The 25,567-nt window shown below is 47.8% G+C and overlaps 1 protein-coding gene across 3 annotated transcripts; it reads left to right on the top strand.

Moving 5' to 3' along the window:
- The first annotated feature begins 11 nt into the window (after positions 1–11).
- LOC130375866 (anillin-like) lies at positions 12–23,149 on the top strand. Of its 3 annotated transcripts, none has more exons than XM_056583003.1 (24): positions 12–171; positions 1,500–1,650; positions 2,915–3,550; positions 3,867–4,141; positions 5,116–5,449; positions 5,619–5,812; positions 5,989–6,096; positions 6,182–6,269; positions 6,605–6,939; positions 8,323–8,459; positions 8,853–9,003; positions 10,567–10,702; positions 10,811–11,008; positions 11,232–11,358; positions 12,197–12,245; positions 12,325–12,378; positions 12,773–12,805; positions 12,929–12,947; positions 14,149–14,261; positions 15,329–15,382; positions 15,938–16,027; positions 16,859–16,966; positions 21,287–21,459; positions 21,700–23,149. In XM_056583003.1, exons 1-24 carry the CDS (start codon positions 154–156, stop codon positions 21,812–21,814), a joined length of 3,696 nt encoding a protein of 1,231 aa, XP_056438978.1. In that variant the 5' UTR covers positions 12–153; the 3' UTR covers positions 21,815–23,149. The 3 variants fall into 3 exon arrangements, with proteins under 3 accessions (XP_056438978.1, XP_056438980.1, XP_056438979.1); XM_056583004.1 differs by having other exon boundaries at positions 26–171; positions 6,608–6,939; XM_056583005.1 differs by lacking the exon at positions 15,329–15,382 and having other exon boundaries at positions 21,700–23,148.
- The last annotated feature ends 2,418 nt before the right edge of the window (positions 23,150–25,567 follow it).

The following is a 25,567-nucleotide window of genomic DNA, read 5'->3' as shown; positions in this document are numbered from 1 at the left end:
AGGGTGCACCGCTGAAATTCAAATTTGAACCTAAGTATCGTTTGAGAGCAGAGGAGCTGAGGAGCGTCTACTTCAACAGCGGTCCGTTCTTTGTGGACGAGCCGAACACATTAGTAAAGAGTGGATAGATATTAAGTGTAACGTTCCTCCGAGATGGACCCCTTTACCGAGGTGAGCAACTGTGTTTGTATTATATTATTATATTATCGTAAAGTGAGAGGTCTCCTTGACGTCAGCTATCAATACAATACCGTTGTTCCTTTATTCATCACCATCCCAACACCATCATGGTGTAGGGATTCTTAGGACCGGCTGTTCTTAAAATATAAACAAGTCATTTAATTGGTTTATATTATTTGATTGTATTATGTGTTTGTATCCTTCTCCTCTTTTGAAAAAGGCTTCCCAACCGACGATCAGATATAGATGTGTCACATGTTGTCTTCCTTTAACCCTTAATGATGACAGCCACAATTCGACTATGCGGCAGTAAACTGACACGAACACGAAACATATGACGTACAATAAGTTAGCAAAGCAAAGAGTCATGAAGTGAACTTTGGTTATGGCCTCAACGTCGGAAACATGATCCTTATAGCTAATCCTCACAACTCGATGTGACGTTGGTTACATGTGGGTTCAAAAGATCCCCACCACCCACATCAGACGATAATGCTCTTATCACCTCAAGTTGAGGTAACCCACCTGGCCCTCTCAAGCACCATGACCTCCACCGGTTAACAACATGCCGACCGCCCCATGGAATACCTTCTAGTGTGGGGTCTTTTGTTCATGAGGTCCCATAAATGTCTGCATTATTTACATACGTGGAGAATGAATCTATTTACAGGTTGTATTTGAGAGGACTTGCCATTCCTTGTCCCAGCCAATAGGATTTGAGAGTTCAAACCTCTTGGCTGGGCCTCCAGGCAGGAGTGGCTCATTCCTGTGGAATGACATTTACACTCACACATCTGCAAATTTTTCCAAGCGGTGTGGAAAACGACCGTTGAATGAGAGGAATGTGTTTGGTCTTGCACAGTTACTGGGCTGTAAATCAGCTCTCATGACGTGTTCCCTGTGAGGCCAAGGGGCCGGGTTTTCAAAGAAAGACATTGATTACATGGCAGTGCCTATGTAGGGTCATGTTGTCAAAGCTTATTTACATTTGGTAACGATTACGCTACCATTTCACCCAAAGGAATGCACATATTTTGCCCTGGTTTTGTCTCCACTAAGACGGCATTATGTTTGAATGGCAGTTGCTTACAGCCATAAATGTAGAACTAAGACCTTTTAGTGAAAGTCATGTTTTCTTTCTTCCTCTTTTATTTCTTTGAGACTTGCGGGTCCGGAAGTCAGATTCAATCTGCTCTTTAGTCGTACATGGATGAAAAAAAATCAACATTTTACAAAATGATGGCTACTTCTGAACTGTATGGCTGCAGTTGCATGTACACGATTCGCATTACAATGACCTTTCCTGTTTGTTTTACCAGAAATTGTTGGAGCGCACACGCGCCCGGCGCGAGAACCTGCAGAAGAAGATGGCAGAGCGGCCCACAGCCGCGAACAGACCCATGGCAAAGAGGAGCAGGGAGCCATTGGCTGACACCAATAGCCTGTTGACTGAGCCCATCATGGAAAAGGGTAGGAAGAGGGGCATCGTGCTTTTAGACTAGGGATGCAAATTATCGAGTAATTCATTAATCGATAGTTGTTTCATCTTATCGATCGATGATCGATTAATTGATAAGTGGCAATTCTTCTGAGAAGCTGAATTTCCTTCTGAATGTGACACATTTAGGTGGTAATTCAACAAAGTCGTTTAGTTGTTGTACTTTAGAATACTTCCACATATTGTGCATTTGGCGTCTTTGTCGTCATTAACCAACTTAAAGTGGCTCCATACTGCACTCCGTCCTGCCGTGTTCCAATACCCGTACTGTCCGTACTTACTAGCCAAAATTTGAGTACGCAGTACTCCAATTCAGATCCGGCGAAAAGAAGTATACTTCAAGGACCCGGATGCCGTACTCAAAACGGGCTAATCGTGAAGTGTGGATCGAAGGACACTCCCCGTACTCAACGGCAGCCTTCTTAGCTACGTAGCAGAAGAGGCGGAGCCAGGCTGAGCCAAAGTCGGCGCATTTTCCACATAGCCTGCATTAATATAGTCATTTTGTAGTTTTTATAGCTTTTTATAGCTGCTAGGCGTAAAGAGTTCACCGTTCAAAGCGGGATGTTTATTGCGGGGGAGGAGCCACGGCGGCAGTCGTGATCGTAATTTCCGGTTAGTGCACCACGGAGTACTCGATTTGGAACAGCACTCGCATCTGAAAAATGTACGTAGTAGCCAGTGCGGATAGTATACTTCCTTTAAGTATATTCATGGAAGTATGGGTATTGGAACACGGCCCTGCTTTGCTCGTGTTCCCGCTTGTGTTCCCGCGTGTGCGTCAAGTACGTCTGGCGTCAAGTGCGCCCTCACGTGGACGGTTGGGGAATTACGGGTTAAAATGCGATTAATTGCAAGTAATTTATTTTAATCGAGTAATCTCTTATCGACAATTAATCGATAATCGATTAATTGTTTGCATCCCTATTTTAGACAGATTGAAATTTTGCATTGGATCTCTGTGATGGTTGAAAATGTAATGATGATATGGATACAGTTTTGCCATATGATGAATACTACCGGTAAATCGTTATTTGATTATTAGTATTTTTTAAATTACTTTTATTTCAATAACACATTTAGTCAACATCGCCTCTGTTTTGTACGATGTTGGTTTGAGAGAGCATGAATTTAAATGATACATCATGGAACCAAAGCATGGTGGTCCCCTCCCCACCAAGACCAGTCCAGCAGGTCCTGACTGGTCTGACCTCCTCCCCCCCGCCCACCGTACAGCGCTGCACCCCTCCTCCAAACCCTCCCCCTCCAAGCGGCGCTGCTCTGAGGAGAACCCCCAGCCGGCCTCCGCCGCCGGGGCAGAGGAGGCGGAGAACCGGGAGCCAGTGGTGGTGCCCCCGGCCGCTCCCCTGGACCCCCCCACAGACAGGGAACCCCCCGCGGGCCCCGCCAGCGTCCGCTCTGCCGCCTCCCTGGAGAGGAGAGCCGGACCCACTCCGTCCAGTGCCGTGCGGCCTCCTGTCCAGCCGCCGCCCCCAGAGCCGGCGAGGGGCGGCCGGGCCCAACCCGAGGCCATGGTCATCGCTTCGGACCCGGGGCCGGAGATCGCTCCCTCCAGGACCGTGGAGATGGCCGCTCCCTCCAGGGGCCAGGCAGAGCATGCCCCCTCTAGGGGCCAGGCAGAGCCCGCCCCCTCCAGGGGCCAGGCAGAGCCCGCCCCCTCTAGGGGCCAGATGGAGCCCGCTCCCTCTAGGGACCAGATGGAGCCCGCTCCCTCTAGGGGCCAGATGGAGCCCGCTCCCTCCAGGGGCCAGGCGGCCAGCGAGGGGCCCGAGGAGGCCCCTGGTCTGACGGCCGCCGGCATGAGGTCGCGCCTGCAGAAGCTGGCGGCGCAGAGGAACTACTGGGATAACGGTACCTCATGTCTTCATTAGATCTACTGCACACAGACTAATGAAGGAGTTTTATTTTTTGGAGAGAGCACCTTATTTTAGGGGCCACTTTGTACCTTATCCAGGATGCATTAATACAACGTAGGGGATGAAGGGCAAAGCCAACGGCCTCATTAGGAATCCTAATGTCGTTTAGGCCATTTAGTATTAACTTGCATCCTCTGTTTCATAATTTGAATGCACTGATAAGCAGGACCATGGTATTGTCTCGGCAGCAAAATGGGCTATATAAAAAATATTATTATGAATTCATCATTTTTTTTTTTTCTTGACTCCAGACACATCCGACGACGTCCCCCTGTCTCCCGTCAAGAGACAGCCAGAAGTGGCCCCTCAGGTCACGGCCCCGGCTCCTTCAGGGGCCCCGGTTGGGAGGAGGGGCCGCCTGGCCAACCTGGCCGCCACCATCGGCACCTGGGAGGACGACCTCAGCCATCCCGCCGTCGCCAAGGAGCCCCCACCAGCCAAGCCCGCCTCCACCTTCATGTCCAGGAAGCCCCCCCAGCAGAGCGCCGCCCCGTCCGGCGGAAGGCCCCTCCCCAGCTCTGCTCAGGTAGGCACTGTGAATGATCCAATAGTGGGTTGTCATCGGATGAGACCTTGGTATGCAACGCAAAGGTCTTCTACCACAGGAAGGGTGTCCGCGCATCCTTAAAAAGTCTTAAATTCATGTCTCTAAATTGAAGGCCTTCAAAAGTCTTAAATTCGTTACAAATGTCATGCTGGTCTTAAATACTGTAACTCAAGGTCTTAAATTTGTCGGGGCTGGAGCTTTTCAGGAAGGACATGTAGACAGGCTTCTTTCTTGCTAGCAGCATATATAAACGATTATCTGCGTGCTGGCTAGCTAATCTGCGACAATGGGTGGGTGCAAATTCAAGGACAGTTGGCTGGAAGACGTCCGTTTCCGAAGTTGGCTCACGTCTGTTGCCAACCCCCACCATTGCGTGTTTTAGGCCTTAAATTTCATTAAAAAGCTCTTAAAAAGTCTGAAATTTGACTTGCTGAAACCTGCAGATACCACAGGAGCAACATCAGCAAAACCTTTAATTTAAACGTTGTTGGGAGAGAGTTGAATGGAGATGGAGTCTAGTGAATTCACCGATGTGTGCATTTTAATGTATGCTCCTTGTAAATGCTATTGGTTATGATCAACTGGCTTTTCTCACTGCCCTTCGTCTCCGCAGTACGGGACGGACTAGTCCGTTGAATGGATAAGAAGATTACATTAAACTTTAGTCTGAACGTTCTTCGTATCCATGAGACTGAAGTATAATCAGTGCTTGGTTTGCTTGTAGTAGGTCTACAACATACTGCCATCCACTGGCCAAGAGGCCACATTGCACTCCAAACCACTTCACTTGAAGATTCCCATTCTTGAAGATGACTATTTGACTCCTTCTCATTCACTTCTATTTACCGGTCAGCATTATGCTTTGGCGGATTATCAAATGGCTCTGTCCCCCGCCACAGCTTTTTGAATGTTGGAGCAACCCTCTAACTCCCTGTACCTGTGACCCCGTCCAGATGGGCCCATCACCAGTCAGGTCCACCAGAGGGGCCCCGGCCAGCCCCCTGAAGTCTGACGTCCTGAAGCAGACCCCTGCAGTGTCTCAGTCCTCTCCGGCCCCCAGCCCCCAGAAGGCTCTGAACAAGGCCCCCATGTCTCCCAGTCCCCTAAAGACTCAGGCCCCGTCCAGGCGTCTGGACTCTAACGCGCCGAACGCCAGCCCCAGTAAATTGGACCTCCCCGCCAAGCCTGCCAGAACGGACCCTTCCATCCCCTCCAGAGAGCGGGTCTGTGTGGCCGCTCAGGCCTCCACTACCCCTCAGCACCTGAAGGCCTCCTCCGGGACCCCGGGTAAGATCAAAACAATAATTATTATACAATTAGGAAATCCAATAAAGAAACCTCTGAGGGGTTTTGAGCAGCAGTGATCCCCAGCTGTCGACTTTTTTTTTTGTTTATTTTGTGTTGGATGGAATGGTCTACTTATTGCGAGACCTCCTGCTTGTTGTTGACCTGTCAGGGGCGAAGTCCTTCCTGGAGCGCTTTGGAGAGAAGTGCCAGGAGCGCGCTCATCAGGGCACCCCCACGGCGACGGGGGGCACCCCGGCCAAGAACCTCAGCGTGACCCCCAACACACGGCTGGTCCAGGATAAGCTCCGCGCAGCGCAGGCTGCCAGCACCACCACCTCAGAGCTGACCCAGAGACAGAAGCTGGTGAACACCCTTTCTTAATGCCCTCCTTTTATCATACTATATCGTCCTATCTCAACCACCGGCTCATGGATGGATTTTGTAATCTGTGTTATTTTGTATAAAAAATATTTTATGTGATGTATGATATTTCAGCCGAGTGTTGAAGATCTTTTCTGACCCCCCTTTGTTTACGACAGGAACGGGAAACGGAGCTCGCTCAAATCCGCAGTCGCTTCCAGAAGGCGGGCAACCTGTGGAAGAACAAGGAGGAGGCGTCCGACGGCCAGAGGAACAGGGAGACCAAGGTGAGGGGAGGAGCCTGTGCTGCTCCACGAGACAATGCTGAAGGAATCATCGGGATCCTCATGACCTCGTGCGTTTGCTTTACAGACACCCGCACAACAGCCCTCCGAGTGTGTGAGCGCCACGTCTCAGGGAGGAGCTGAGTCCAGCACCCTCTCCAGCCTGACCTCTGCAGGTAGGACCGTCAGGATTTGAATCATGTTCACCGCATCGCAAGTCCACAGTTTGTAACTTATGACGAATAAGAAACACATACTTTGTGTGTGGTGTGCGTGTTCCCCAGCCCAACTTTCTTTGACCCATCGTGTGCGATATGTCAGCGTTCTTCATGAGCCACTTTGTGCACATAGTAATGTAAACAAGGTGTAAATATATACATAGACATATTCTACTTGCATACATTGTTTGGCACATCGCTATGTGCTTATAATTGTCCTCTAGAGTTATTTTTGTTTAAAAACCTTTACTTCTTATTCTCTTGAGTAGCATTGTAACGGGGTCTGTCTACAGCAGGTCCCGGGCTCTCCCCGCCCGTCTCCACCTCTAGCCCGATGAGGAGGGAGGAGCGGCCCGCCCCACTGGCTGTCCCCCAGCCCCGGGTGGAGCAGGAGAAGAGCGAGGAGGAGGAGGTGGAGACGAACGTGGACTCTGGCTCCATCAACTCTGCGGTGATCAACGAGCTGTTTGAGGGGGTTCTGGAGCAGAGCGACGACACATCCAGCAGCACCGGGGAGGAGGGGGACGAGGAGGAAGATCCACTGAATATCTCCTCCATGTCCCTCCTCACGCCGCTGGCCGAGACGGTGGCGTCTGTGATCCGCAGTCCTGACAGGAGGGAGCTGATGGTACGCTAGAGGGGTCTATGCAAAGGAGGGTTCCTTACATTTGTCTATGATCAATCATCATAACAAGGCCTTGGCACCGAAGCCACATGGGGGTCCAGGTGTCAGACCCACAGACATGCTTGTGGGCCGCTCGTTTGATGCGAGTCGTGGTCAGACGTGAGGTGATCGTTCACGTGGTTTGGTCCGGGATGCACTGTATTGGGGTGTTGGAATCATTCGGAACCTGCTAATTTAGATATTTTGTTAGCTTATCGGGGCCTCTACAGTCTCCAAAGTCTTCATATGCAACATTATACAACACCCTCTAAGGCAGGGGTGGGGAACCTTTTTCACATCAAGGGCCATTTCAATTTTTCCAAAGTCCTCAGAGGGCCGTACCATTATGAACACATAACTAAAGATGAAAAAAAAGACAAAAAAAGTCTATAACTGCTGTGTTACTAAGCCTCATGTTTGCTGCATTTCTAGACTCACCTAATGTGATGGCTGGAACTGTTTTTCTCTAGCAAGGCGTTTGATGTCAGCTGGCAGTGATGATGAAGCTACTCCAGGGATGGGCAACTTTCATGATAAAGAGGGCCACATTTTTTATCATAACCATCGGAGGGCCACATGACTGCACACTTCAACTATACGTGAGCTGAGAGAAGCTACATAATTTTGAATTTGGTAGATGATTTCCTGTGTTCTGGTGCATTTTGGCGATGGCCACTACCTAAAAAATCGTCCAGAATCATAACCTATGTACGGTATGTTAATTGAACCAACATACATTAATTTCATGTTTTCCATGCTCAAACAGCCACATGAATGGTCAGTATTTTTATCAGTGCAAAGGGCTCACATACATCATCATTCAATGAAGTCAAAAAACTGAAAAACCGTGGCCCAACATTAAGTGCAACAACTCAATGAACTCAAACCCAACAAGCAGTTGTAGTAGTTGTAGTGGCGACTTAAGTGGATATCTTTAGTGACTGATATCGCTTCTAAGCAAACTAGACGCATGGGTTTGCCTTTGAATTCTATGAATTCTTCTCATCTTTCTTGAACGAGTTTTCTGTAACTCGATCAATTATTATTATTATTATAATTTATTTATTTATTTTTTTTTTTATTTTTTTTTATGTGCAGGGTGAGTGGGCATGCGGGCCGCGGGCCACATGCCCGCGGGCCGCCAGTTCCCCATCCCTGGTGTAAAAAAGTAAAGTAAAACACCTCTTATTCAATGGGAGAACGCTTTCAAAGGATATCCCTCCTTCCATGCACTGTGAGCCAAGCTGGGCAGATGTATGATATACAATGGCCCCATCGAGGAGCAATGCAAAGCTTGAGTACGACCCAACATGCCTCCGTTGGTCATCTTCTTCTTCTGCACCTCAGACGTCCACGCCGGCCGGCTCCTTCCTGGAGAAGAGCGACGCCTCCAGCAGCAGCAGCCCCACGCCCAGCAAGTTCCAGAGGGCCCGAGTGTCACGGGGCCAGTCCACAGACGAGGAGGGCCACAAGCTGCTCTACAGGTGGGGGGCCCCTCCAGCACAAAGGATTCTGAGTCTTAGGCCCAATCCCATTTCTACCCCTTACCCCTCCCCCCTTCCCCTTACCCCTACAAAACAAGGAGGAGGGGTAAGAGGAAGGGGTAAGGGGTAGAAATGCGATTGGGCCTTAGTAACGTGTCTAAACGAGAAGGTTAAGCTGCTTATGTGTATGCAGCGGATTGACATTTGAAATGTACGTCCTTGCACCTTATGGGGGGTGGGGGAATGGTTTCTGGGATGGTAAAGGTCAATTGAGGAAGCGTGATGCATACATCAAGTAGCAAAATCACGTGAAGTTGAAAAAGGAGCTGCTCCACCCGGCGTGGTGAGCCGGTGGCCCGTGGGATGACGCCGGTGTCCCTCCTCTCTCCCCAGCGTGGACGCGTACCGCTCCATCCGGGTGAAGGAGACGGAGCGGCCCCACGTCAAGCAGGTGATCGTCAGGAACGAGGACGTGTCCCTGCGGACCGCGGCTGCCGGGCCCAGGGCCGCCGGCCAGGAGGCGGGCCTCAAGCAGAGGCTGAAGGTGAGGGGTCGCGTGGGTCTGGGGCTCTCAGGTCAGGAGGCGGGTATCAAGCAGAGGCTGAAGGTGAGGGGTCGCGTGGGTCTGGGGCTCTCAGGTCAGGAGGCGGGCCTCAAGCAGAGGCTGAAGGCGAGGGGTCGCGTGGGTCTGGGGCTCTCAGGTCAGGAGGCGGGCCTCAAGCAGAGGCTGAAGGTGAGGGGTCGCGTGGGTCTGGGGCTCTCAGGTCAGGAGGCGGGCCTCAAGCAGAGGCTGAAGGCGAGGGGTCGCGTGGGTCTGGGGCACTCCGGTCAGGAGGCGGGCCTCAAGCAGAGGCTGAAGGCGAGGGGTCGCGTGGGTCTGGGGCTCTCAGGTCAGGAGGCGGGCCTCAAGCAGAGGCTGAAGGTGAGGGGTCGCGTGGGTCTGGGGCTCTCAGGTCAGGAGGCGGGCCTCAAGCAGAGGCTGAAGGTGAGGGGTCGCGTGGGTCTGGGGCCCTAAGGTCAGGAGGCTGAAGGTGAGGGGTCGCGTGGGTCTGGGGCCCTAAGGTCAGGAGGCTGAAGGTGAGGGGTCGCGTGGGTCTGGGGCCCTAAGGTCAGGAGGCTGAAGGTGAGGGGTCGCGTGGGTCTGGGGCCTGCCGTGTTCTTTTGGAAAAAGTCTGCCAAGTCAGGATCGCTTTAACTCACTTTATTTAGCAAAGGTTTGGACTAGCATACATGAAGCAAAAGGAGGGGAATTGTACATGCACATGTGGAGATACACTTAGTAGGGCATTCCAAAGGATGCTTTACCTGGAGCGTTCTAACCCCCTGGGCTATGGGTTGTAACTTTAATACTGGGCAGGCGTGGACATAGTTATGTGCTCTGATTGGCTAAGCATGGTGCTGAACTCCCGCCTCTCTGGATGTTGTATGTGTCTCTATGCTGCTCCCTTGTGGCTATGTGTTGGCATTGCAACTTGCTTTGTGGTATGGTGTTGACCCCTTGTGGCTATATGTTGGCATTGCAACTTTGTTTGTGGCTATGTGAGGGAATTACACTTGTTCTTGTGGCCTTGAGCATCTGGGTCACTCGAACATGTTGACCGCTCGTATCTCTAGAATTGACACATGATGAATGGCCTCGTTTGTGAGCTGGACACCTCCCTAGGCTCCGGATCCCTCCTTAGTGTGATAAAGAAGACTCTTTAATTGGTAAGGGCATATGTGGCCTTTGGTATAAATGTGTGAATTACGTTACATGGCTATGTGCGGGAATTTCACATGTTCTTGTGGCCTTGAGCGTCTGGGTCTCTCGAACATCTTGACCGCTTGTATCTCTAGAATTGACACATGATGAATGGTCTCCTTTATGAGCTGGACGCCTCCCTAGGCTCCGGATCCCTCCTTAGCGTGCTAAAGAAGACTCTTTAATTGGTAGGGGCATATGTGGCCTTGGTATGAATGGCTCACGGCAAGCACAAACGTGGGCACCACCAATAAGTTCTCTCTGTGACGAGTCCTTTCACAAAGTCGTGTGTGCGTGTGCCTCATGTCTGAAGAAGCCTCTAGTCCAGATTGAGTTGCTAATGCTGCTCCTCGTCGCCCCCTGTAGGCCCTGACCAGCGACATGAACATGCAGCAGACGGTGATCCACCAGGCCAGCCAGGCGCTCAACTGCTGCACCGACGAGGAGCACGGCAAGGGCTCCCCGGTGGAGGCTGAAGCCCAGCGGCTGCTGCTGGTAGCCAGTGAGTCCCCCCGCCCAGCGCTCCATTGGTTCACATTTGTGCTCAACGTGTTTGTTGGTGTGTGTCTGTAGACATGTCATCCCCTCCCGTTCTGCCCCTGTAACCCAGCTGAGAAGAGGTTGGCGCTGAAGGCCGAGCTGGAGCGTCTGAAGGGGGAGGGCCCGTCGGGCCAGAAGAGGGGGACTGCCGGGCCCTCCAGGGCCCCCCTGAACTCGGGGGTCCCTGCCTCCAAGGGCTCCATCACCCTGCAGGAGCTCCGGCTGCCCCTCAAGGCAGACTTTGTTTGCGCTGCCGCTAACAAGCCAGGTGCATTTATTTGTGTTGTTACATGAAGACGGTATTGAATGTTTGAATTAGAATGAAGTAAACAAGCTTGGATGTTCTCTCTGTTCTGACAAGCCACCAGGTCACTGGGCCTGAGCCTATTGGCAGCTTTCATTCCTCAAAGAACAACCAGTTCAAGCTGCAGCACCTGGGCACCTGAGGTTAAACGGCCCGCTAACTCTCTCTCTGTCTCTGTCTCTCTCAGAGTCTTCCAGTCACTTCTTCTTCATCCTGATCAGAGCGGGGGCCGAGAACATGGTAGCCACGCCCCTGGCCAGCACCCGCAGCGGGCTCAGCGGGGACGCACTCTCCTTCAAAACCAAGTTCACCATGTGAGTCCATCACCCTGGACCATAGTGCATCAAGACAATCAATTCAGACTTCTGATTGTCAAAATTGTAATATTGGCTCCATTATAGTTCCTTTCATAAATACACTACTTGTTATCTAACAATGATCAAGTAAAGGAATCCTTTGTGATTGATAGTTTATTATATAGAACAACTAAAGCCCTAAAGCTGCTTTTAGTATTTGTTGCGGTTAGGGATGGCGAAAATGTAAAATATTCTTGACCGACCACCGAGCCTCATTAACCGTCTGAAACCGGTTAACCGATCAGATTAAAATGTGCCATTTGAAATAACAGCCATTACGAGCCGCGCCAGCCACCTGCTATTTTGTTACTCTGCTCTCTCTCTCTCCCGTTCTGCCTCCGACTCGCACACACACACTCTCTCCGAGTGAGAGGCAGCGGCTCTAACCGCGGTGCGACTTGTGTTTGAATTGAAACACGAGGTATGCTTTTAACTGCAAGTTGACTGTGTGTAGAGAGCGGGCTCAAACGCCCACAATGGTCTGAGATGGCGGGGACCACCTACCCTGCGCGGGATTCACCAGGGGCCAATCGGAAGAGGGCAGCGTTAGGAGCTCATTTTAAACATTACCACGGCTCATTAAGAAAATGACAGTTCCGAAGAGACGCCGCTTGTTTTCGCTAGTCTTATAGCGGTTAGTCTACTGTCCATAATAATTTAGAGATCATATTCTCCGCCGCTCGCATGCGGGAATAATTAAGACTTGAGAAGAAATTAAACAGTGGGCTAGAGACGTGGTGTCAGTCCATTTTGTAGTATGTATTCAGCTGCTCAACATGTCTCCCTTCATTTGTAGGTCTGATGTTTCCAATGACTTTGAGGTGGATATCCAAGTCTACTGTCTGGTGAGTGGCTTATTCATTATTCATTGGTTCTGAACATCTTTAGATATATCTTTTGGTATAACGGTGGTTTGATGTTTAGGTGATGAAGCGGGAGGCAGCCAATGACAAGAAGAAGAAGACCAGCAAGTCTAAGGTGAATTATGAATTACTGTTGAGGTGTGTGTGTGTGTGTGTGTGTGTGTGTGTGTGTGTGTGTGTGTGTGTGTGTGTGTGTGTGTGTGTGTAACTGGGATGTGTGTGTAACTGGGATGTGTGTGTAACCGGGATGTGTGTGTATTCAGGTAATCTGGAGACAGGTTCTTGACGGCCATGATTTGTGTATGTCGGTATGGATCAGTTTCAGTACCACCTCTCATCTGGTGGGGGTGCACCATGGGTGGGGGAGGATACATACTAGTGAATGGTGATGATACTGGTAGTGAACTGCTGATAACCCCAGTGCGCTGAAAGACATCAGATTGGGTTCAGGATGATGGAGTAGAATTGCATGGCATTGAAATCTGTGTTTGGTTCTACATCTTTTCTAGGCTATGACACCAAAGAGATTCCTTGCCATTACAGTAAGCCTTTTTTTCAATTATGGTTTGGCAAATTTTGTGTCAGCATTATAATATTGCATTTGTGGTACTTTTAATGGTACCTGCTTTTACATTTATTGACAAATTCTTAATTTTTCTTTGCAGAAGAGCAGCCAAGCTCCAGGTGAGTCCATAAGGCAATCTAAAGAAGAAATGCTTTCACATGGTTTAAGACTTAAGTGACCTCAAGGTGAACAGACCTGGAAGAAATGGATTAGAAGAGTATTATCCCATGAAAATAAGACCTTAGAATGAGCCCTTTATATCCACGGAGCCCGCCATTTTTCTACGGTAGCCCAGAACGGAAAGAGGACTATAGGGAACGCGTTTTGGGTTAAAAGTTGTAGGAAGGAGGGGTACTTGTTAGCCCCATGGCTACCACCCATGTGAAAAGACCTCTTTATTCTCTTTTAAAATGATGACACACAAATCGTGTCAACCATTGGTAACTGCAATCATCAGTATTCAGACCCCCAGCTTGGATATATTTATCTCTGCAGAGGAATCCACAGTGCACGAATAGGAACACTAGATGCAGTTGCGCTATTAACTCACCAGGTGGCTCTTAGTCTAAAATGTACAAGAAAAAACATTCTTACTCTGTTATGCTGTATCTAGTATAGAGGATTCGGTTTCGCACACTTTTAATCTGCCGTACAATAGTATAGTGACTGTTAATTTGCTTTTGAGGGGGTTAATGATAAGGGGGTGTGCATTCTTAGGTACATGTTTTGGAGACGTTAGACTGAGTTTGTTTCCCTGTTCGATTCGTTGGATCGATTCGATTCGTGCTTTGTCTCATAGTGACATGCACATTGCCGGGAATGCACATATTCGATTGGCTGGGTAGCATCACGTGGGATGGCTTAACTCGAATGCAATTGGTCAATGGATTTCCTGATTCACTAAACCAGTACCGTAATGTCTAGAAACGCTGCGCCGGTCAAAATAGAAGCTCCCCGTCAAAATTAAAAATACTTGAATAATTAATTGACTATACGTCCGGGTCCGTATCGGACGGCGTCTGGGTCCGGACCCGGTCCGCCTGTTAGTGACCCCCGTTCTAGATGTAAATTAAATGTAAATGTAATCAGTCGGGCTGGGACTTGGAGGCCTCTGTCGTCTGGCTGGGTCTTGAGAGGCCTCTGTCGTCTGGCTGGGTCTTGAGGGGCCTCTGTCGTCTGGCTGGGTCTTGAGGGGCCTCTGTCGTCTGGCTGGGTCTTGAGGGGCCTCTGTCGTCTGGCTGGGTCTTGAGGGGCCTGTGTCGTCTGGCTGGGTCTTGAGGGGCCTGTGTCCTGGTGTCTAATCGTCCCGTCTCCCTGCAGTGATGGCCAGCCCCGGGGGGCCCAATGCGGTCCACACCAGCAGCTTTGTCCTGGTGGGCTCCCACAAGCTGACCCTTTCATCCGTCGGGAAGAACAAGTTTCCCCTGGAGAAGGTACCGACCTGACATATAATGTTTCTCTATTGTTGTCCCCCTAGCAAGACTGTTTCTTTAGTCCCTTTATCCTTTTATCCCAAACAAAGACTAAGGATTGAATCCCTCTCATTGGAAAAAGGTTTGGCTATGATGGACTTGTTTGAATTAAAAAAGATGTTTCATGTAGAAGCAAAGAAGGACATTTCAAGAACTTGGTCTTATTTAACAAAGAAGTGATATTATTTTGCTGTGACTAGGTGCCAAACAAAGTGTAAAGCTGGAGAACATTTGTCGAGGGGAGTCACACAGTTCTGCAGGCCTTTTTGAAAGAGCAACTCGTTCTTCTCTGTATGACAGCCCTGGGCTGCAGACAGTGGCAACCAGAGCCCCCATTAGCTTATGGCGCGTTTCCACTGCAGGGTGCGGAACGGATCGGATCGCAAAGGTGCGGATCGGGTCGCGTTTCCACCATCAAAAGTGTGCGTGACCCGGACTTAGCCGTACCCGTTTTGGCCAGTTTTGGCCTCGTTTTCAGGACTCCTCCGTTGGGGTACTGAAAACGAGACGAGACGCCTGAAAGGGTCCCGGGAAATTCTAGCTACACAGTACACCCCCTCCGTTGATTGGTCGACAGAAACATAACTTCCGGGTGACGCGTGGATAAAAACAAACAAACAGTAGCCTCGAGGTATTATTCTTTACAATTAACATGTCGCGTAATACGCTTGCTTGGGCGAACAAGGAGGTGGAGACGTTCGTCTGCATTCTTGGGGAGGAAGACGTTGTTTACGATGTTTACGTAGCTGCCGCAGCGATCGACATCCGGCCTACCACAAAGGGTACTGTCGGCAGTGGAAACGCGACCTCGGAACTGAGCTGGGCTATTACTGCCCCCTCCCTACCGCACCTTTGCGATCCGATCCGTTCCGCACCCTGCAGTGCAAACGCGGCATTAGGTGCTGCTAGTTCTTCTGGTTACAGGTTCCTCATGTGCTCACAGGCCCACCACCGTCTTTGGTTGTCCCTGACGATGTGTGATCTCTTAGGCGCTCACTCACTCTTAAACCGTCTCTCCCTTTTTATAGATCAAATATGAAGGAAGGGAAAGGGAACTTCTCAGTGACATGTTTCATAAAAAGGTTATTTCTTGTCTCACGGACAGATTAGTTTTCTTCATTTTATTTATGTTCAGATTTGTTTTGGGGAAAGTGTGGAGCAATCAACATCACCACCAGATGAACTGAATCAGTCTTTCTTGACGCTAACATTAAAATCCGGATCAGCCTGCCAGTCTGTCTGTGGCTGTGGAAACCAAGTCTTTGTTGCTACCCTAATTTGGCCTTCTGAAAACTTACTAAATATAAACAGACTTGCAATGCTGTTCATCAGGATTACCCATTTTCTTTAACCCCTTTCTGCACATGGTGTTTGCATGTCTTGAAAGATTGACCTGTATATTGGCCAGTAGACCCTGTATTCACGGTGGATCAACGTGTATGCATGCTCCCAAAGGATTGGAAGCATTGTTTTTTAACGTCAAATTCAGGACTTGGGGCATTGCGGTTGCACTGTATATGTTGTTAAGAGCGTACAGCTCTTTGTAGCCCTGCTGTAGCTCCCTGCTGCAGGCACCCAGGGGTCAGGTGGAGCAGACGCCAAGGGGCTCCTCGCTAACCTGTGGCCGTGCTCTCTAGGTGCCGTTCCTGTGCCCTCTGGAGGGTCACATCCACCTGAAGATGCAGTGCCAGGTGGGCTCCAGCAAGGTGGAGGAGAGGGGCTTCCTGGTGAGTGCAAGATCGTCAGGAAATCACATGTTCAGTTTGATTTGAAGATGAAAGGGAAGTGCTTTTACTGACTGCAGGGTTCAGTCCCTGCACCAGCTCTGGTGCAATGTGAAATGAAGCAGCGAATGCTCTGAGGGAAATTGTAAATGTTTCCATCAGAGTGATTATTTGATTTCCTCCAGAAGTGATTCAGGGCAGGTGCTTTACAAACTATCAGACCAGTGCTGTGTTCCAATAGCCATACTTCCATGAGCACACTTAAACGTAGTACTCTATCCGCACTCACTAAGTGCGCTAATTTTCAGATGTCAGTATTGTTCCAAATCGAATACTCCGTGGTGCACTAACCGGAAATTACGATCACGTCTGCCGCCGCTGCTCCTCCTCTGCAATAAACATCCCGCTTTACGCCTAGCAGCTAAAAAAAGCTACAAAAGCTATAAAAACTACAAAATGACTATTAATGCAGGCTATGTGGAAAATGCGCAGAATTTGGCTCAGCCGGGCTCCGCCCTCTTCCACTACGTAGCTAAGATGGCTTTGAGTACACATCCGGGTCCTTTCAGTACACTTATTTTCGCCCCATCTGAATTGGAACGCCCTACGTACTGAAACTAAGGCTAGTAAGTACAGATAGTATGGATTGGAACACGTCACAGGAGTGTGTCGTTGTGTGTTTTGAAAGGGTTAGACAAGCCAGTCTGACTAAGATGACATTATAGTGTGCCTAATTATTTTAACTTTGTTAAAGTGTTAAATTATAAAATGTGTGTTGGCATTCCCTCTGAAGTGGTAGCGGAGTCATCCTGTGTTTGTGTCTCCCCCCTCCAGACCATGTTTGAGGATGTGAGCGGTTTTGGCTCGTGGCACCGCAGGTGGTGCGTCCTGTCAGGGTACTGCATCTCCTACTGGACCTACCCAGACGACGAGAGACGCAAGGTAGGCTGGTCCTCCTCCCCAGCTCGCCGTGCCTACACCACACCTCACACGCCGGGCTTCTGTTGGCTGGGGGTTTAGACTTTGCCCGCTCTTCCTAGTTCGTTAAAAAATGCTCACATCCTGTTTCTCTCTGATCAATGAGCGCCCTGGGAAAGTTTTATTTTAGGACACAGTATCTGATTTAATAGAGCCTGATAATAGGAAGGCACATCAATGACTTGTCCAGCTTCTTCAACTACTAGACAGAGCAGTTTTTATCAAATGTAGGTTGATTCACGATGTTTAAAGATGAACTGAAATCTGCATTGAAGGTTTTTCTCAGATTAAAATGTTTTAGCTTCATGTTTTTTAAACCATGTACCATATTTGGAAATCACTTTCCTTCCAGCCAGGGCCAGACTGATATCCACTGGGAAATGCACTAGTTGGCTGAGCCACCATTGATCAAACGGTTTTGACAGAAGCTTTTTTAATTTATCAACAGAAATTACAGTAGTTTCAAAGTCAGAGTCAGCTGTAATGTCAATTAATTCACATGTAGACATACAAAGCAATCGAGAAACCGTTTCTCACTATCCTACGGTGAACAGATAAGGTGCACGTGCACTAAAGATAAGATAACACTAAAAGTAAACAACAGATAAGACAACACTAAGGGCCCTATCTTGCACCCAGCGCAATAACTTTCTACAACGACGTATGTATCGTTGCTAGTTTGCACCCGGCGAAAAGCTGAATTTCCCCCGCAGCAAACTACACTTGCGCCCTGAGAGGCGTGTCGGCAAAAAGCAGAGGCGTGTTACAGCGCAAATGATACATGGTGCTATCTAACAGATCGATTTTGCAATTGTGCCACAGACCGAAAAAATCCTGGTAGTAGGCTATGCCATGCGTTAAAATAATAATAATAACAATAATAAACTCGAGGAAAGTATCCGAACATTCAAAAACAAAATCTCGTTTAAGGGTTAATGATGACGTTAGTTAAATTATTTAGGAAGGAACAGTTGATACAGCAGTGATAAGTTGTACTTTTAAATCAATCGCATATTTTCTTGGTACAGACAACGTGAACTACCTATAACTTAGGATTGATGAGTATTTGATCGTGAGGAAACAGTTTTACCACGAGTGTTTAAAAGAATGAATGAATTCGGGTGATGCTTGGAGCACATGTGTCTGTTTAAACACACGCAAACTAAACACGTAGGCTAACGCATAATACAGTCCGTGGCAATGTATATTAATGGGGGGAAACATGCATATTATGAACCCAAGTTGATAACGATAATTTATACAATACTGGTAATAAATTATGTTTGTTAATGTATTGCCGCATATCATTAAATAGACCGTTGCGGCCATGGAACCGCATATCATATACGTGTTAAATTCTCTTTGCTGAAATTTACATGACGACTCAGTGTTTCTGAAGTTGTAGAACAAAACGCTATTCCATGTGTGAATTAGGCCACATTATTGGGACATAAACTGAGCCATTTGAAGTTAGAAATTCATGTGGTCATGACTCATGCATGCGTCTTAGGGGAGAATCTCATTGATTTATTGCATGTATCGCCCAAAACACACCTGCAGGTATTCCGCCCAAAACACACCTGCAGGTATTCCGCCCAAAACACACCTACAGGTATTCCGCCCAAAACACACCTACAGGAGACTCACCCACAAAGCTATTTCCATTTTGTGCTCCTCACTTGCGTTTCAGACCGTTAAAATAGGGCCCTAAAAGGAGACATTGAAGTGCACAAGAGATAAGGACATTACTAATATTAAAAAGATAAAACTATAAGACAATAAAATAATAAAATCTAAGAAGTAGCATAAGTTTTTTTTTTCATGAGTTGAGTTGTGGTAGTGCAAAAAAGGCAGTCAGTAATGGCAGCAAAATTTAGTAATGGTGTAAATGGGAATAGTGCAAAAAGAACAGTCAGTAAAATAGCAGCAATTTCAGTCTGTTTTTGGGGGGGGGGATTCAGCTTACTGACAGCTGGTGGATGTTGCTGAGAGGGGAGAGAATTTAGCTTCATGACAGTCTGGTGGATGAAGCTGTTTGTGAGTGGTGGACGCAGAGGCTCCGATACCTTCTCCCAGAGGGCAGGAGGCTGAACAGACTGCGCCGGGTGGTTGGCGTCACTCACAATCATGGTCGTTTTAAGGGTGAGGCGGGGGATGTACGTATGTGTCTCTCAAGGAAGGGAGTTGGGCACCAATGATCCTTCCAGCTGTGTGGACTCTGCGTTGCAGTGTTTTCCTGCTGTGTTCAGTGCAGCTCCCGCCCCACACAGCGATGCAGCTGGACAGGATGCTTTCAATGGTGCCCCGGTAGGAAGTGCACATGATGGGTGGAGGAAGCCTTCGCTTGCTTCAGTTTGCGGAGGAAGTAGAGGCGCCGCTGTGCTTTCCTCGCCAGTGATGCAGTGTTGGTGGTCCAGGAGAGGTCCTCTCTGATGTGCTGCTCCCTCTCTCCACAGCAGCACCGTCGATGGTCAGGGGTGGGTGTCCGGTGTGGCCTCCCCGGAGGTCAACAACGATCTCCTTGGTTTTGCTAACATTCAGCAGGAGTAGGGCTGGCAGATAAATTGAATTTTGATCGCGATTTCGATTTTGGGGTCAAACGATCACAAAACGAATATAATCAAATGTTCGGTTTTTTTTACTAAAAGTTTTAAATAAAGTGCAAAACAGATGGATACATATCTGTACATTATTTTAGATCTGAACCTTTTCTTTTGGACCATTTTGTGCATTATTTTAAGGCGAAATTTCCAAGGTCTCAGTTCCAAAGTTTTTTTTGGGAGAGGCATGCTGAATAAATACATCATCTTTACAAACTAAAAAATAATCGTTTGAATAATCGTGATTTCAATATTGACCAAAATAATCGTGATTATGATTTTTTTTTTCAATAATCGAGCAGCCCTTGGTCGTTGTCTCTGCACCACGTGGTCAGAAGGTTGACCTCCTCCTGTAGTGGCTCTCGTCGTTCTTGGTGATGAGACCCACCAGAGTTGTATCGTCCGAATCCTTGATTCAGCACCAAATGATTTGTGCTGTAGGTTGGTGTGCAGTCGTGAGTCGGCAGGGTGAAGAGCAGGGGACTGAGCACACAGCCTTGGGGGGGGGGGGGGGGGGGGGGCTGTGCTGAGTGTGATGCTGCTCAAGGCTTTGAAGTTTGGTGACTATAAATAATTATTAAAATAATAACAAAGATAAATGTAAACCAAAAGTACTATAGCTTAAGTTCTGTACTCGCATGTCTCAGGGATGAGTTAAAGAGGTCTGAACACCGGAGACAGACTGTCTGGGCTTGAGGGGGGGGGGCTGAGGGAGAGTCTGGCACAGCTCCTTTTACGGGGATCTGTCCCTTGAAGAGTCTCTTAACACCCTATCCAGGATGGTGAGTGGGGGTTGGAGCAGATGGGCTGGAGCTGGTGGAAGGTGTGACAGGGGGAAGGGGTCAGAACTGTCCCGCTGTTCAGATCATTGGCCAGGTGCATGGCGTTGGTGGGGGGGTCTAGGCTTTCAGAGTCTGTCAGTGCGTTTACATGCACTGCTTAATCCGATTGCCATAGTTTGACCACGCTCCTCTAATGGACAACTGCAATTGTCCAAGTATACATGGAGGTGGGAAAATCTATTAATTGGCCGAAGCATGTCATACTCTGGAATGATAAGTGGCATTGTTGTACCCACTTCAACTAATGGTAATGGAGCCACCAGCCACAACAAACTAGGGCGGCATTCGAGAAAGATGTTTTCAGTAGACAGCTGTCAGTTTGGGCGCGGGGCAATGGATGAGTTAAGATCGTAAACATGTCGGAGGTAAAAAACATTTATTTTGACTGACGTGCCCGAAGTTGCTTTACAACCTTGTTGATCACCAACATTTAGAAAAACCTGTACTTTTAATTAACCCAAGTCGGAGCATTCCTGCACTGGATGCAGCCTGGGGTATCGAGGATAAGTGGTGCAACGGATCAACCATGCAAGGCGACACCCAGCTCGTCAGGAGCAGTTAGGGTACCTTTTGGTTACAAGACAACTGCTCTACCTTTCTGGTTTGTCTAGGATGAAATATAGTGGTTGACACCGAAATGTTTAATATGCGTCCCGTCTCGGGTATTTGGCTCATTTAGTATCGCCCCTGCCTGCTTCAGAATGGCTGGCTACGGGCATTCACAAACCTGTCCTTAATACAACCCAAAACGTTTGTTTTTTTAAATGTGTGTCTTTATTTTATTGTTCTGGGGGTTTAACAGGTCAATTATAAATGCAAGTGTTATATTTTCCCGTTCAAAGAACCCAATGGGCCGCATCAACCTGGCCAACTGCACCAGCCCGCGAGTGGAGCCCGCCAACCGCGAGTTCTGCGCCCGACCCAACACCCTGGAGCTCATCACAGTCCGGCCCCAGAGAGAAGATGACCACCAGACCCTGGTCAGCCACTGCAGCAACACCATGTGTGTCACCAAGTGAGTAGACCCGCCTCCTCGTAGACCTCTTCTTCGTCAGTAACGAGCCCAGCGTATTGCCAGATAACCCTGTTTTTAGGGTCCTGCATGTCAAGATGTTTGTGTGCCATTGTGATTGGCTGATGCCAGTATGGTAGCCAATGATGGTTACAATACTGCTAGTTGAGCCCCAGCCCCTGAGTGGTGGTGGTCTTTACGTGTAGTACTTGCTGTAACCCGCCCTCCCATTGGTCCGCTTAGGAACTGGCTGAGTGCTGACACCAAGGAGGAGCGGCTCCTGTGGATGCAGAAGCTGAACCAGATCCTGGTGGACCTGCGCATGTGGCAGCCGGACTCGTGCCTGACGCCTCCTTGAGGAGGCCCTCCCAGAGAAGGCCCTCCCAGTGGGGGCCCTTCCCCCTGGACCGTCCTGCCGGGGCCGCTGTGCAGACTGAGGAGCCGGTGGTCAGAGCGCTTTACGGGGGGATGTAGTTGAGAGAAGGGGTGTCTGCTGTAAAGGAGGAGGCATGAGAAGCACCAATAAAGCCATACTGCTAACATTTCAATACAATATTTTAGCGGCTCTGGTTAAGCCTATATTTTAATAGTTTTTAAGCTTAAATGTGTTTAAGCAGCCAGCGTTTGACTATTTAGGTGCCACTGCCCAAGACAAAACTATACGTTTTTATGAGCATGGCTTTCATATTGTAATCAAGACGTTTGAGATGATGCATACTGCAATGGTGGCGAAGCACAAAATAAATGTAGGTATATATATATATATATATATGGAGCAAGCTGAACTTTACTACTGCATGACGGCACTGCCTGAGGCCCTAAATGCACAACCTGTTATTTCTACTATATATGTCATGGCTTGCTGTCAGGTTTTGTAATGCCTTTGGGTTTTTTGTATCCTGTCTAGTTAAACACCATTTGTGTGCCAAACATTACACAAGTCTTCTTTGTCTATTTTTGTCTTTTAATTGTATACATGGTATTTGTTTACGTGAGTGATCTGGTGAATGTGTATCAATGCACCGTATTCTTATGTACATCTATCTGGTCGGTTGGACACTTCTTATGTGCCCAGTGATACGGTAAACATGTGGTGGCCTATTGAGCGTGACGTGTATGCAGGTGTATTGCTGTATCACACTCGGTCTAATTGTTTACTTGTACCGTCTACTTTAAAGCACTCCAGTTTTCCTCAACACAGTGTATCAGGTATTTGTAGAACAATGACTTTAATAAATGCCTGCTGCGACCGAACATGTCTTAGTTCATCTAGTAAATGCAGAGTTGAATAAAGTAATGATTTGTCCTGAAATCCAAAGTGTCTGCGGTCCAAAGGGAAGGAACGCGTTACTCTGGACCTCTGTGATCTGAGCTTGGTGGAGAAAGGGTTTCCAGGTGCAGGAGGACTGATAATTAACCTTTTGGATTCCCTCCCTAGGCAGCGGTCAGGTTCTGCTTTTTCCTTAAGCTCCGGTCATCGCTTGACTGCTCAGGTGGTTGGAACACTATGCGGCCATGAAGGGGGCTGGTCAGGTGACCAGGGAGCCACGAAGCTCAGTTCTGGGTGCACGCCTCCCACTGAACAGATCCTACTGAGTCCATTCCCTGAGCCCAGTAGTGTACGGGTTAATATACCTTCAGGGGTTACATGAAGGGCTTTTCACCCCTTCGTCCCCGGTTGCCTGGGCGACCCCCTCTTCCTAACTAATCAAACATTATGCTGACACAGATTAACCAGACGTGTTGGCTGTTTTTCTCCTTTCTTCACAGCCGTCCTGTGGTTGTGTGTCAGGGGACAAACTGGGTCGTGCTGTCGCGCTGTACCATTATCTGGTGGCTGTGTTTACAGATTCAATCTGAAGGATTGGGATCTAGATTTATACATCCAATACCACTTTTTTTAATGAACATTTTTCACATTCAACATAGAGGACAAAGCAATAACATGAAAACAAGAAAATTACAAATAGTAAACTAACATGAGGTCATCGGATGTTCAGTCAATTCAACACGTTAACTATTGATGGAGTGGGTCATCTTTTCTAAGAGATGGATGTTATTAACAATATTGACAAAGAGCCTTTTATGGCATTATTACTTGCTGCCAACAAGACTTTTAGAAGGTTGGTGGGATCTTTACTTATCTCGTCAGAGATATAGTTCCAAGATATAGGGATGTGAATGTTGTACCGATGCCGTTTTTTTTTTTTTTTTTATGATTTACTTCCTTCCAGAAAGTCTGAATAGAGGGGCAAGTCCAGAAAACATGACCATCATCAACCATAAATTCTCCACATTCCATTCAGCAACAAAGCTGGGTTCCAGTTTGTTTGGATTTCTGCTTTGGAGTGATAAAAAAGGGAATTAGGTTTTTCCAGTCTCTCCAGGTCAGGAAGTTGATGGACGATGACTGTGTTTCCCATGCATTCCGTCACACATCCTCAGTTATTTCAAAGTCCAGTTATTTTCTGCTTGGTTGTTTCACATAGTCTGTGGGGTCTGTATTCAGCAATGTGATGCCATGTTATAACTTGCCTATAAGACCTTTTGTACTTCCTGAGTTATAAGCATAAATTAATATAGGAGTAATAATTGGTGGCTCTCTTGAATCAGAACATTTTACCTCTTTACAGAAATAATCAAGTTGTAAATATCTGTAAAAGTCCTGCTTAACCAAACCATATGTCTGAAACAGATCATCAAAACTATTAACCTCCCACAAATTAATTATCTTTCACATGGAAGTGATACCAGAATAAACCCATTTTCTAAACCTAAAATCTTGCAATAAGTGGCGTAAAATTGTAAGGCGGCCATCTAAGCAGTTTGATGTCTCTGGAGTTGAAGACGTTCAACCACTAATGACCCCTAGGATACAAGAGGACCCCCTAAGAGGACCCCTAGTATACAAGAGGACCCCTAGTATACAAGAGGATCCCTAGTATACAAGAGGACCCCTAGTATACAAGAGGTCTCTACTTTGCTGATGGGAGGGCCATACCCCCAACTTCTCCGGCAGCCGAAGTGTAGGAGATATCACCCATAGCCTCTTTTTGTCCCAAATGAATCGTGATGTTTGCTTTTTCCATTCACTAAATTGTTTTGGAGGGATCTCTACTGGAAGTGAGAGGAAAAGGTATAATAAGGGGAGAATGTTCATTTAAACTGATCTGATTCTGCTGACAAAATCGAGAGGGAGCAAGCCCAATCCACCCAGGCAGGGCCGCTGGATGGACAATTGCTCCTACGGCCTTTGGTGCTACGGCTCTGCATCCAGGTAATCATATATATTTTTTATTTATGCAGTAAATATCTAATAAGAGTGATAGATCTCTGGGTAGACTTACATAGATACCTGATATGGGGTGAGTAGGGGGCCTACAATTTGAAATTATACTTTGCAGTGAGTTCTTGCATGGGGTTGTAATTGAACATCATAACCGTATAATAATATTGTTTTCTGTACGTTAAGGACACATCCTGAATATACCCCATTTATTTCCAGCAAGGAAGGCCAGAACCTGGGTCCATGATTGTGACCAGTACACGTTCTGCTACAAACTTACTTTATACCCCTCACCTATAGATATACCCTTCAGATCTGACTCCTGTCGTATTGCTTGGGACAGAGGTTCAATGAATAAATTGTTTTTTTATGTCCATTATAATAACTCAAAAAATATATAGGGATATGCTTCTCTTCTCCGTTAGCGTTATGTTTATTTATTCTTTATACATTGTGTTTGAGAGAGCAAAACAAAGTATTCAGCTCTATGGTAATTGGATAAGCACAAAAACAACAGCTCCGAATTAACCAGTAAATTAATTTAAATAATCCACACTTTAAGGGCAACACCTGTGCGCGTCCACGTGGGTGGCAACCGCTTCCTGTTTCAACAGCCGTTTTAACGTTTGTAACCGCCTCCCCTCTGCCGTCCTTCACTCATTGAAATGAATGGAGGCGACGAGTCCGCGCGGCGGTGTGAAAGCAGAGGTTCACGTGTAGCATATACCATGGACCTAGGCATATACTAACAATTGATATAACTATTGATGAAGGTGCTTGCACACCGCCGCGCGGACAACCGCCCTTATCACCGCCTCGCTGCCG

This window comes from Gadus chalcogrammus, chromosome 22, assembly GCF_026213295.1.
Source record: "Gadus chalcogrammus isolate NIFS_2021 chromosome 22, NIFS_Gcha_1.0, whole genome shotgun sequence".
NCBI classification, from domain to species: domain Eukaryota; kingdom Metazoa; phylum Chordata; class Actinopteri; order Gadiformes; family Gadidae; genus Gadus; species Gadus chalcogrammus.
The sequence above is the reverse complement of the archived record's forward strand: the minus strand, read 5'-3'. Positions and strand labels throughout refer to the sequence as shown.